Consider the following 13,853-nt stretch of genomic DNA (forward strand, 5'->3'; position numbering starts at 1 on the left):
AAACAACGAAGCCAGACAGAGTGCGGCGAGCAACGTGAATAAATAGCTCTCTGATTAGTGCCCGGCAGCAGGTGAACGTGCCGAACACTAACCAGAGGCAGGTGAAACCAATCAGTACCTACGGTGACTAGGGATGTCCCGATCCAGGTTTTTGCACTTCCGATCCGATACCGATATTGTTTTTGCATTTTCGATCCGATACCGATACTGACCGATACCGATACTGGCCTATCCGAGCATGTATTAAAGTTTAAAGTTATTTAGCCTACTTAGTTGTCAGAATCATGTTGAAAAGGGTTTTAGTACTCTTGATAACAACTAGCCAGCTGAATTAGGGGAGTTTGAATAATACACAATGGTTGGTAACAAGAAACTGACCTGTTTATTCAAGGATAAACACAAAATAGACAAAATTATACATGACAAACAGAAATGGCATCATTGAACTAGGGCTGGGCGATATGGCCTTTTTTTAATATTGCGATATTTTAAGGCCATATTGCGATACACAATATATATCTCGATATTTTGCCTTAGCCTTGAATGAACACTTGATGCATATAATCACAGCAGTATGATGATTTTATGTGTTTTGATTGATTGATTGAGACTTTTATTAGTAGGTTGCACAGTGAAGTACATATTCCGTACAATTGACCACTAAATGGTAACACCCCAATAAGTTTTTCAACTTGTTTAAGTCGGGGTCCACTTAAATTGATTCATGATACAGATATATACTATCAGATATATACTATCATCATAATACAGTCATCACACAAGATAATCCCATTGAATTATTTACATTATTTATAATCCAGGGTGTGGAGGGGGGCGCTGGATGTAAGTGTCAAAAAGACAGCCAAAAGAGTTTGATATGAGAATAAATCTAAAGTTAAAATATAGGGTAGAAATGCACCCATTTGCAGGAAATGTAGTCTTGATTTTCAAAATTTTCTTTCAAGGCTTGCATGTCTACATTAAAACATTCTTCTTCATACTGCATTAATATATGCTACTTTTAAACTTTCATGCAGAGAAGGAAATCACAACTAAAAAAATCACTAATTTTTTCATATCCAATCCAATCCAATCCACTTTATTTATATAGCACATTTAAACAACAAAATGTTTCCAAAGTGCTGCACAACAATATTAAACACAATTAAAAACAATATAAAATAAATGTGATTAAAAACAATTTCAAAGGGTAAAACCAATTAAAACAGTAAATAGAAAGCAAAAAGCAAAATTTTAAAAACACAGAGGACAACAGAGGACCACACAACTCACGTAGTGTTAAAAGCCAGAGAATAAAAGTGGGTCTTAAGACGAGACTTAAAACACTCCACTGTGGGAGCAGTTCGAACATGGAGGGGCAGAGTGTTCCAGAGCTTAGGGCCGACCACAGAGAAGGCCCTGTCTCCCCTGGTTTTAAGTCTCGTCTTGGACACCACGAGCTGGAGCTGGCTCTCGGACCTCAGAGCGTGCGCAGGATTGTAAGTTTGGATGAGGTCCGAGATATACTGAGGTGCCAGTCCATGTAAAGCTTTAAAAACAAACAGCAAGGTTTTAAAATCAATTCTAAAATGAACAGGGAGCCAGTGCAAACTCTCAAGGATTGGGGTTATATGCTGGCGTCTCCTGGCCCCTGTTAAAAGTCGTGCTGCCGCATTCTGGACTAACTGCAACCGGGAGAGAGCTTTTTGGCTAATGCCAGCATAAAGTGCATTGCAGTAGTCCAGGCGACTTGAAATAAAAGCATGCACGACTTGTTCAAAAAGGTTAAAAGATAAAAACGGTTTTACCTTTGCTAAAAGACGAAGATGATAAAAACACGATTTTAAAACGCCATTGACTTGTTTGTCAAGTTTAAAATCGCTGTCTATAGTGACGCCAAGGCTGGTGACTTTGGGACGCACATAATTTTGCAATGGTCCCAAGTCAGTGAGGGCCGGACCAAACACTAAAATTTCTGTTTTTCCCTCATTCATTATTAAAAAATTCTGGGCTAACCAAGCCTTGACGTCGTATAGACAGTTGAGAAGGAGTGTCAGGGGGCCGTGGCCTTTTGAAATAGGCATATAAATTTGGCAGTCGTCTGCATAAAAGTGATAAAACACTCCATGCCTCTTAAAAATCTCTCCAAGAGGAAGAAGGTACAGTGCAAACAGGATGGGGCCTAGAATAGATCCCTGGGGGACACCACAGTAAAGCGGAGCAGAAGAAGAAGTGGCGTCCCCCAGCCTGACAGAGAAGGACCTTTCTGACAGGTAGGATCTAAACCACTCTAATGCAGTCCCCCTGACACCCACACAGTCTCTCAGGCGATCTAAAAGAATTGTGTGGTCGACTGTGTCAAAGGCAGCTGTAAGATCTAAAAGCACTAAAATGGCAGAGCTGCCAGAATCAGATATTAAAAGCAAATCATTAAAAACCTTTAAAAGTGCAGATTCAGTACTGTGCAAAGCTTTGTATCCAGACTGAAATGGATCTAAAGTGCTATTTTCATCTAAAAAAGGCTGTAGTTGCGCCAAAACACATTTCTCCAAAATTTTTGACACAAAAGGTAATTTAGAAATGGGCCGATAATTTGACAAACTTGTAGGATCAAGACCTGTTTTTTTGATCAAAGGCTCAACAACAGCTCCTTTACAAAAAGAGGGCACACTGCCAGAAATCAAGCTGCTGTTGATGATGTCCCTAACAGACAAGTCAATAGAGTCCCAGACTTCTTTAAAAAAGCGAGGGGGGACTGGGTCTGTGGGACAGGACGAGGGTTTTAGTTTGTCGACTATTCCTGTAAGCTCAGGCATGGACACAGGCTCAAACTGACAAAACACAGCCGAGCACTGAGTGGCCACATTGAAACTAAATGGAGAAGGAGAAAGATTTGCCCGAATAGTAGCAACCTTGTCGTTAAAAAAGGAGAGAAATTTTTCACAAGTTTCCCTTGTCATCTCTAGTGAAGTGGCTGGATTCGGATTAAGAACAGAACTAATAGATTTAAAAAGAACACGTGGCTTGTTGATACTATTTGAAATTAAGTCTGACAAATATTTAGTTTTTTCAGCTTTAACCACACTTTGATAGTTCTGACAGCTTTCTTTTAAAATTTGATAAGAGACCTCCAAGTGATCCCTTTTCCACTTACGCTCCGCCCTTCGCCACTCACGCCGAGCTGTGCGTGTGGTTTCATTGAGCCAAGGTTCCTGTTTTGACTTTGGACGTATAGCTCTGAGGGGCGCTATACTGTCCAGAATCTCAGAACATGTGGAAATAAAAGAGCACATTAATTGTTCAGTGTCTGCAGAGTGTGATATATTCTGCATAGACACAGTGAACAAAGGAGAAAAGGCGGCTGTAGTGTCAGTTCTAATAACACGCCCATGACGCACGGCAGGCGGTTTTACATCAGGGTCCAAACTTAAATTGAACATAACAGGACTATGATCGGAAAACACAGCATCACCAACAACGACATTGTCAACATTAAAACCATAAGACAGTACAAGGTCTAAAGTGTGTCCGTGTACATGCGTTGGGCCAGTAACATGCTGAGCCAAATTAAAACCTTCGATCAAGTCCAAAAACTCTCCGGCCATGGGTTTAGAAGGACAACAAACGTGTACATTAAAATCCCCGACGATTAAAATCTTGTCGTAGCGCACCAGACTAAAAGCAATGAAGTCCGAAAAGTCCTTGATAAAATCTTTGTTGTGCTTTGGTGGTCTGTAGATCACAGCACAAAATACTGGATCAGTCTGTCGCAGCTCGAAACAGCTCAGTTCAAAGGAGGGAAAAGACCACTCCACGATCACCTTGTGATGAACGCTTTCCTTTAAAACAATAGCTAAACCCCCGCCACGACCGCTTGTTCTCGGCGTGTTAATGAAAGTACAGTCTGGAGGTAATAGCTCTGAAAAAGCAGCAGACTCACCGGTGCCGATCCAGGTTTCTGTCAAGAACAGTATATCCAAAGAGCATGATGAGAAAAAGTCCTGAAGAACGAAAGTCTTGTTCATCACGGATCTCGCATTCACAAGTGCACACCTCGTAGACGTTGTTGTAGCCACGTACGGTGCCCAGCTCAGCGACCGAAGATTAGCCAGGGACACGCCACCTGAGCCCGGGTGAGACGAGCGAAGAGGGCGCAGCGCGCAGGGATTCTCCCGCTGTCCGATGATTGGCACCAACCAAGACCCGACCAGCCGAAGCGCGCGGCGTCACAAATAGCGACCAAAACAGTCGCTGTACTCCCGGGGAATTGCCGAGGACCTCACTGCGTCAGGATACAGTGCCAGCCAAGCTTTCACCTTTAGCAGTCGGCCGGATCGTACTCCTCGGCGTTTCCGCTTCCTGGGCAGCGGCGCGTTCACCCGACGGAAGCACTCAGGTAGGTTAGCATGGAAACATGAATCCGGGTCTCTTGCATTGTAAAGTTCACATGACCGTACTGACTCCCCAATCCTCAACAACTCCTGGCGTTCATACACTAGAAGTGAGTCGATGGTCCTCGAAACACACGTCAACATAACCACAAAACAGACAATAGTGATCATAGACAAGCGGCGAGCCAGACACACCGGCGCCATCTTGTTTGTCACCAATAAACACAAGGAATGAGGGTCGGGGGGGGGCTTCAGCGGTCAGCGGTCAGCTCTGTCTAAGTGGTGTTACTCGAATCGCTTGGGGTGATGTCAAGCTTGTCCCTAATAAGGTCTAGGAGGGGGCCCCAAGTTTTATGGAAAGATGACACAGATCCTTTCTAGGAGAACCGAAGCTTCTCTAACTGGAGACACCGCAAGACATCTTGTATCCAACTGTTATCTATATATATGGTGTTGATGTGGAAATTTTTGCCTCGGCATTTTGATGGTGTGGGCGTGTGGCACCGAATGGAGATAAGCGTCTCGACAGACGTCACAATATTTGAACAATGATGACGAAAACTGTTTTCTCTGTCGTGTCCGTGTGTCGAAAATTGTTATGCGCTTATTTTTTTTTATTTGATTTTGTGCGTGGCATAGATTTGCTATGCGCAGAGGACGCTTAAACAGTGCGCAATTGCACAGGCGAGCACCTTAGAGGGAGCGTTGCTCGCACGGCTGCGCTAGCATCACAGCTAACGTTAGCCATGCTGCTACCTCTCTGCTCGGGGAGGACGTATACGTATGTGACGTATGTCGTGAGAGTATGTGACGTGTGTAAGAAGGTGCACTTGCTGTCTGTGAGAGGGAGACACAGGAAAGAGTGAGAAGAGCCTGTCGTGTAATGCCAGCAGCTAAAAGCAACTGCGTGAGAATTCACACACCTGTGGATGTGTTGAAGGTGTGCTGGAAAATGCGGAACGGAAATTACGGAGCAGCAGAAAAGTGGAATGTATTATTTAGATCGGTGCGTTGGAAAACACGGACCGGAGTTTTTTTTAAACTGGATCTGGATCGGCATTTTCCCATGCCTTGCCGATACGCAATTTTTGGCAAATATCGGCAGCCGATCCGATCCAAATATCGGATCGGGACATCCCTAACGGTGACCAAAACAAACCCAGGAGTACACAAAACAGAACCTGAGAGAGTCCAAAACTAACAGAACATGACTGAACAAAACATGATCCGGGCCACGGATCATGACAATCACGAGTTGTTGTCAGTAAAGCCTTCTAGATGGCCTCACGTTGAACGTGACAGTTACGCGTCCTGTGATTGGATACTTACCGGGATCGTTAGCGGATGGATTTGAGAACACATAGAGTTGAGAGACAGTTGCGATAGCCAATCAGATCACAAGTTGTTGACAGTAGCTGTTCTGTTACAACTAGAAGTTGTAAACTCTTGTTAAAGTGTGTCATGCTTGTCATTTAATTAACATTGTTACATGTGTATTTGTCGCCATCATGCAGGCAGTTAATATATATTTGAGAAGTGTGTACTTTGAATCAAACTTTATTGACCAGAAATTGCATAAGCCAAGCAGAGAAATTTACGGTATACGTTTTAATTGCTGATGCGTTTTAATTGATTTTTAAATACGCCAGAAAATAACCCTTTTTGTATACTATTGATGTGATCCAATGCCCAGTAGGGTGTAAATGTGTTCCTGTATAGTATTTTTCTAGCAATGATCATGTGGTGACATCAATAATGGTATTTTGAGAGGTAATCATTGAAGTCGGAGATCACTGATAACCTGACTCTTGCCAGATCCTTGTAGTTCGCTGGGGGCAATGCAAACTCCTTCGAGATAGCAAAAAATAATGAACCAATCAGGATCGTCGGGCGGGATTTGATGGATGTGACGTAACGCCGAAGCGACTGTTTGATTCAAACAACAATGGCGGCATGCAGCGAGGAGTCGTGTGCTGACATTGATTCTGCTATTGCAACTGTTTTGTCGAATCTATCGAATATTAATTATTTTAATTAATTAATTAATTATTTTCGCTCTGTCGTTATCCAATATGTTGGCTGTTCTGTTTTGGATTTCCCAGCGTCGCTCTCATCAGCGTCACGGGTTGATTTGGATGTGAGTGGTTGAAGTAGCACGTCATTCAAGACAACGGACAAGTGGTTTAGCCAATCACATACAATGATTTTTTTCCCGCCTTCTGAAATACATCTCCTATTGAGAAGTCCCAGATCCTTGTGTGGAGCTCAGCAAACTACAAGGATCTGGCGAAAGTCAGGTTAGATCACTGAGGGCCTAGGTGGGAAACGGACAGCCAGACACAGCTTTTGACTATGTAATGTCAAAGGGTGTAAAGTAATTCTGGTTTGGATCTGGTTTCAGCCACTGATCCAAAGCACGAGAAGAAGCAAAGGAAGAGAAAAGCAGCTTCCTTCCAGACGGTCTCTCAGCTTCACAAGGTGGGTCACATGATCAGTCTTATGACCGTACATTACCTTGTCATTGGTGAATGAAAGTTTCCTCTTTCGTGTGGTACTTTGAAGTCAATATTTGGCAGGTAAGAAAAGGTTAAATGCCTACTGAAATGCGATTTTCTTATTTAAACGGGGATAGCAGGTCCATTCTATGTGTCATACTTGATCATTTCACGATATTGCCATATTTTTGCTGAAAGGATTTAGTAGAGAACATCGACGATAAAGTTCGCAACTTTTGGTCGCTGATAAAAAAGCCTTGCCTGTACCGGAAGTAGCAGACGAGTAGTGTGACGTCACAGGTTGTGGAGCTCCTCACATCTGCACATTGTTTACAATCATGGCCACCAGAAGCGAGAGCGATTCGGACCGAGAAAGCGACGATTTCCCCATTAATTTGAACGAGGATGAAAGATTCGTGGATGAGAAAAGGAAGAGTGAAGGACTAGAGGGCAGTGGGAGCGATTCAGATAGGGAAGATGCTGTGAGAGGCGGGTGGGACCTGATATTCAGCTGGGAATGACTAAAACAGTAAATAAACACAAGACATATATATACTCTATTAGCCACAACACAACCAGGCTTATATTTAATATGCCACAAATTAATCCCGCATAACAAACACCTCCCCCCTCCCGTCCATATAACCCGCCGATACAACTCAAACACCTGCACAACACACTCAATCCCACAGCCCAAAGTACCGTTCACCTCCCCAAAGTAGTAGTGGGTTTCAGTAGGCCTTTAAAGGTCAACTGTCACCAGGTGGCAGTCTCTTATTGTGTTTCTATTTTTGTCTTTATTAATTTTGTTTGTTTGGACCGACAGGAGAATCTAAACAAGCTGATGGCGAACCTCCGCAGCACACAGCCGCACTTTGTCCGGTGCATAATTCCCAACGAGGGCAAGACTCCTGGTGAGCAGACAGTCTGTTAAGATAATGATGATCACATGGCGACAAAAACAAAAACCTGTTTTGTTCAGGTGTGATGGATCCCTTCCTGGTCCTGCACCAGCTTAGGTGTAATGGAGTTCTGGAGGGTATCAGGATTTGCAGAAAGGGATTTCCAAATAGGATCCTGTATGCCGAGTTCAAACAGCGGTGAGTGTTGAGCTGATGCTCCGTCTGCATTACTTTAAGTCCATGAATCAGTGGCTGGTACACTGAGCAAATGTGAAATGCCACCATCAAAAGTGTCGGAAGTGTTTCTAGCAAATTTTCCCAGGAGAGGGTGAATTTCACAACCACCATTTTGACACGTGCGTTCCCAGCTATCGTATCCTGAACCCTTCCGCCATTCCCGAGGCTTCTTTTGTGGACAGCAAGAAGGCGGTGGAGAAACTTTTGAGCTCTCTAGACATTGACCACAGCCAGTACAAGTTTGGACAAACTAAAGTATGTACCAGACATGCGATGTCCGATTCGATAGACAAATTATCTTATCAATATTATCCTTCCTATCAAATTTTTCCTCATCCTGTCACCGCTTCTCTACTTTTATCCCAGGTGTTTTTTAAGGCAGGTCTGCTGGGGTATTTGGAGGACATGAGGGACTCCCGTTTGTCTGAGATCCTGACCATTGTCCAGGCCATGAGCAGAGGAAAACTGATGAGGGTGGAGAGAGACAAGATGATACTGCAAAGGTCTAACACAGTCAATTCTGGGATGCCATGATATCAATCTTCAATGAATTAGAATTTGGAAACAATTCTTCCCATAAGAAGTTCTATCATATCCATCTAAGAGTGTCACCGTGAATTAATGTTTTTGTTTTGTTGAGCAATTCATCAGCAGGACTCGTCTCACATGGAGGACTTTTGTCGTGTCTCAGGGATGCAGTAATGGTGATCCAGTTCAACCTACGATCATTCTACACCGTGCGCACGTGGCCGTGGATGATGTTGTTCTATAAGCTCCGCCCCTTGCTGAGGAGCGCACAAGTGGAGAAGGAGCTGGCCATTCTCAACGAAGACCTCTCCAAGTTAAAAGAAGCCTACGCAAGGTGGCAACCATCTTCGTCTTCATTCCACTAACGCTTCACTTTTAAATTCTGCATCAAGTCTAACTTTGCTCCTGGTTCTTTTTCTTCAGGTCTGAGGTCAAGCGGACTGAGGCAGAAGAGTGTCAGGTGTTTATGGTCCAGGAGAAGAATGACTTGGTTCTGCAACTCCAAGCCGTAAGTGACTACTGAGAAATAAATGAATACACCACAGAGTGGGCAGAGTATATAAAAAAGTATAAAAAGCCAAGTTTAAAAAAAAAAAAAAAAGAACAATTCAGAGGAGAACATATGGCTACTAGAGATGCGCGGATAGGCAATTATTTCATCCGCAACCGCATCAGAAAGTCGTCAACCATCCGCCATCCACCCGATGTAACATTTGATCAGAACCGCATCCGCCCGCACCCGCCCGTTGTTATATATCTAATATAGACGATGCAAGGCATTAGTGAGGTTATAAAGCTTTTGCCTGTTAAAGAAAGGAGACTGATCCAATGCAGTGCAGACATTCGCGTGCCACGCTGTCACGACCCAGACGCACACCAGTGCGCAATCATATGGGAGCCGCGCCAAGCGCACCTCCAAGCGCATCTCGCTGCCGGCGACGGCCACGTATGAGCCCGACGCTCCAGCGCCATCCATTTTCAGGGCTAGTTGATTCGGCAGGTGGGTTGTTACACACTCCTTAGCGGGTTTCGACTTCCATGGCCACCGTCCAGCTGCTGTCTATATCAACAAGGGTGAGCCTTACCCCTTTTGTGAGCTCACTGCGCCCGGAGTGACCCCTGTTACGCGCCCCCGGCAATGGGGGTGGCGGGCAGGTAAGCTGCGCGGGCGGAGCGCGCGGAGTGACCCCTGTTACGAGCCCCCGGCCACGGGGGTGGCGGGCAGGTAAGCTGCTTACCTGCTGCGCGTGACGCCGGCCGCGGCGAAGGCGGACGAGGCGGGGTGTCGGTGCGGTGGTGACCCTGGACGTGCGTCGGGCCCTTCTCGCGGATCGTCTCAGCTACGGCTCCCGGTGGGGCCCTCTCGGGGGAAGGGGCCTCGGTCCCGGACCCCGGCGAGGCGTCCCTTCTCCGCTCCGTAAAAGTGTCCATCTCTTTTTTTTTTTTTTTCTTCTGTTGTGGCATATGCAGCAGGTGCCTGCTCGTTTTTCGTATGTGGGTAACAACATTTAACTATGTATATATATTTCCGAATTGGTTTAACTGCCACGCGCCTGAATCTATTTAAAATCTAATTTTTTTTATTTCAACCACCCGACCCGACCCGACCCGCGGATAAAATCTAATTTTTTTTAATTTCATCCGCCCGATCCGCGGATAATCCGCGGACTCCGCGGTTGTGCCCGCAAACCGCGCATCTCTAATGGCTACACATTTTTGTAAAGTTTTGTGTGTATGTCGCAACAATTGTTTTTTTTAATAAATAAAAGGTATACATTGATCAATTAACTATAGCAAAAGTATACAAGGATATACTGCACATACCTGTACAATTTAAAGGCCTACTGAAATGCGATTTTCTTATTTAAATGGGGATAGCAGGTCCATTCTATGTGTCATACTTGATCATTTTGCGATATTGCCATATTTTTGCTGAAAGGATTTAATAGAGAACACTGACGTTAAAGTTTGCAACTTTTGGTCGCTGATAAAAAAGCCTTGCCTGTACCGGAAGTAGCAGACGATATGCGCGTGACGTCACAGGTTGTGGAGCTCCTCACATCTGCACATTGTTTACAATCATGGCCACCAGCAGCGAGAGCGATTCGGACTGAGAAAGCGACAATTTCCCCATCACTTTGAGCGTTGATGAAAGATTCGTGGATGAGGAAAGTGAGAGTGAAGGACTAGAGGGCAGTGGGAGCGATTCAGATAGGGAAGATGCTGTGAGAGGCGGGTGGGACCTGATATTCAGCTGGGAATGACTAAAACAGTAAATAAACACAAGACATATATATACTCTATTAGCCACAACACAACCAGGCTTATATTTAATATGCCACAAATTAATCCCGCATAACAAACACCTCCCCCCTCCCGTCCATATAACCCGCCAATACAACTCAAACACCTGCACAACACACTCAATCCCACAGCCCAAAGTACCGTTCACCTCCCCAAAGTTCATACAGCACATATATTTCCCCAAAGTTACGTACGTAACATGCACATAGCGGCACGCACGTACGGGCAAGCGATCAAATGTTTGGAAGCCGCAGCTGCGTACTCACGGTACCGCGTCTGTGTATCCAACTCAAAGTCCTCCTGGTAAGAGTCTCTGTTGTCCCAGTTCTCCACAAGCCAATGGTAAAGCTTGACTGTCATTTTTCGGGAATGTAAACAATGAAACACCGGCTACGTGTTTGTGTTGCTGCAGCCGGCCGCTAATACACCGCTTCCCACCTACAGCTTTCTTCTTTGCTGTCTCCATTGTTCATTAAACAAATTGCAAAATATTCACCAACACAGATGTCCAGAATACTGTGGTATTTTGCGATGAAAATAGACGACTTAATAGCTGGCCACAATGCTGTCCCAAAATGTCCTCTACAATCCGTCACGTCACGCGCAGACGTCATCATACCGAGACGTTTTCAGCAGGATATTTCACGCGAAATTTAAAATTGCACTTTAGTAAGCTAACCCGGCCGTATTGGCATGTGTTGCAATGTTAAGATTTCATCATTGATGTATAAATTATCAGACTGCGTGGTCGGTAGTAGTGGGTTTCAGTAGGCCTTTAAAAAGTGCTAAAGAGACCTTAAGGCCCCATTTAAATGGGAACATTATCACAATTTCAGAATGGTTAAAACCATTAAAAATCAGTTCCCAGTGGCTTATTTTATTTTTCGAAGTTTTTTTTCAAAATTTTACCCATCACGCAATATCCCTAAAAAAAGCTGCAAAGTGCCTGATTTTAACCATCGTTATATACACCCGTCCATTTTCCTGTGACGTCACACAGTGATGCCAATACAAACAAACATGGCGCATAGAACAGCAAGGTATAGCGATTCAACAGATTACGCATGTATTGAAACGGATGGTTGTAGTGTGGAGGCAGGTAGCGAAAACGAAATTGAAGAAGAAACTGAAGCTATTGAGCCATATCGGTTTGAACCGTATGCAAGCGAAAACGACGAAAACGACACGACAGCCAGCGACACGGGAGAAAGCGAGGACGAATTCGGCGATCGCCTTCTAACCAACGATTGGTATGTGTTTGTTTGGCATTAAAGGAAACTAACAACTATGAACTAGGTTTACAGCATATGAAATACATTTGGCAACAACATGCACTTTGAGAGTGCAGACAGCCCAGTTTTCATCAATTAATATATTCTGTAGACATACCCTCATCCGCTCTCTTTTCCTGAAAGCTGATCTGTCCAGTCCAGTTGGAAATGCATCTGCTTTGAGTGTCGCAGGATATCCACACATTCTTGCCATCTCTGTCGTAAAGTGTGCGGAACAAACGTCCAATTTCTTGCCACTTTCGCATCTTTCGGCCACTGGTGCAACTTGAATCCGTCCCTGTTCGTGTTGTTACACCCACCGACAACACACCGACGAGGCATGATGTCTCCAAGGTACGGAAAACAGTCGAAAAAACGGAAAATAATAGAGCTGATTTGACTCGGTTGTCGTTGTGACGTCATCACTCCGAGAGCGAATAATAGAAAGGCGTTTAAATCGCCAAAATTCACCCATTTAGAGTTCGGAAATCGGTTAAAAAAATATATGGTCTTTTTTCTGCAACATCAAGGTATATATTGACGTATATATTGACGCTTACATAGGTCTGGTGATAATGTTCCCCTTTAAGAACTTTCAGTTTTGGTTGATTTTGGCAGCGCCAGTGGACCAAAGCGGTAGTGTTTTGCCAGAAAGAAGACCACACTTCCCATGATGACTAGCGCATATAGCGTCATACTGACATTGGCACAAATATTACGTGTCTAATGGCTATGCTGATGTTAAATAGCAGACATTGGATTGCGCTACAAAACATGATGCTACTAACCAAGAATGTTTCGGGGCGGATGTAGGTTCGAAGTATAGAAAGACCGGCAGGAGATTTTTTTTCAAAGAAAGTAGTAGTGAAACTATCAAGCTGGTGGCTATTTCTTGCTACCACGCAAATTTCCGTTATCTAACATTAACATTAGCATTTTGATTTGAGCATCAAGAGTCACTCACTAGTCCAGCAAGTCCACAGCCAAAGCAGCATTGGTCTGGAATTCAAAATTTAAAAAAACTGTATAAAAGTTAAGAACAATAATTAATACATTAGGATTCTCCCTTTTAAGAGGGCAAAGCCCACCCGGATTCTTTAGTTCTAAGGCTAGAAAGCTAAAATAACGTGATGTGACATAACTGAAGTTTAACAATGTATTCTACACAATAGGAGTAAGTACAAACAAGGCCTGGAGAGGAAGCGAACAAGCTATCAAGAGGTCAAAGCAATCTCTCAAACGGCTGTCCGTCTTCCTCAGCTTTTTGTCCGTCCAGGTTGCTCTGCCCTGGCATGAATTAAAACTGAAACTTAAATTACTGTAACTTTCAGTTTAAATGTTTAAGTTTAACATGTGCACATTCTTCTTCACACTCTCTCATGACATCATTAATATTGATATATGTGTGTGTGAGAGTGCACGGTTAATTACACATGGTACATTTGTTGCGCTTAACTCCTTCCAACAGAATGAAGGCTAATTCTAAGTGGAGATTTTTCTGCCAAAAGGAGGGAAAATATTATTTTGGTATGGGGAAAAAGATGAAAATACATTTGGTAGATATGTAAGAAGAGTTTCACAATAAAGTTCACATGTAGAACCACTGACATTTATCTTTTAAAAGAAAAGTTAATACATATCAAGCAAGCAAATCATGTAATTTCCAGTGGTGGTATAGTTGTTCACATAGGTATCATTATCATGCAACTCATTTATAGATCAAAT

The 13,853-nt window shown here is 43.7% G+C and overlaps 1 protein-coding gene across 1 annotated transcript in view; it reads left to right on the plus strand.

The window, feature by feature from the left end:
• LOC133571527 (myosin-7-like) overlaps positions 1-13,853 on the plus strand; it is a 54,870-nt gene that overhangs the window by 25,752 nt on the left and 15,265 nt on the right. The window contains exons 17-23 of the mRNA XM_061924229.1: positions 6,793-6,869; positions 7,713-7,800; positions 7,869-7,986; positions 8,157-8,280; positions 8,392-8,528; positions 8,717-8,887; positions 8,977-9,061. Coding sequence (XP_061780213.1) covers positions 6,793-6,869; positions 7,713-7,800; positions 7,869-7,986; positions 8,157-8,280; positions 8,392-8,528; positions 8,717-8,887; positions 8,977-9,061 — 800 coding nt within the window. The remainder of the gene's footprint in view (positions 1-6,792; positions 6,870-7,712; positions 7,801-7,868; positions 7,987-8,156; positions 8,281-8,391; positions 8,529-8,716; positions 8,888-8,976; positions 9,062-13,853) is intronic.

Source organism: Nerophis lumbriciformis, linkage group LG01 (assembly GCF_033978685.3).
Source record: "Nerophis lumbriciformis linkage group LG01, RoL_Nlum_v2.1, whole genome shotgun sequence".
NCBI lineage: Eukaryota > Metazoa > Chordata > Actinopteri > Syngnathiformes > Syngnathidae > Nerophis > Nerophis lumbriciformis.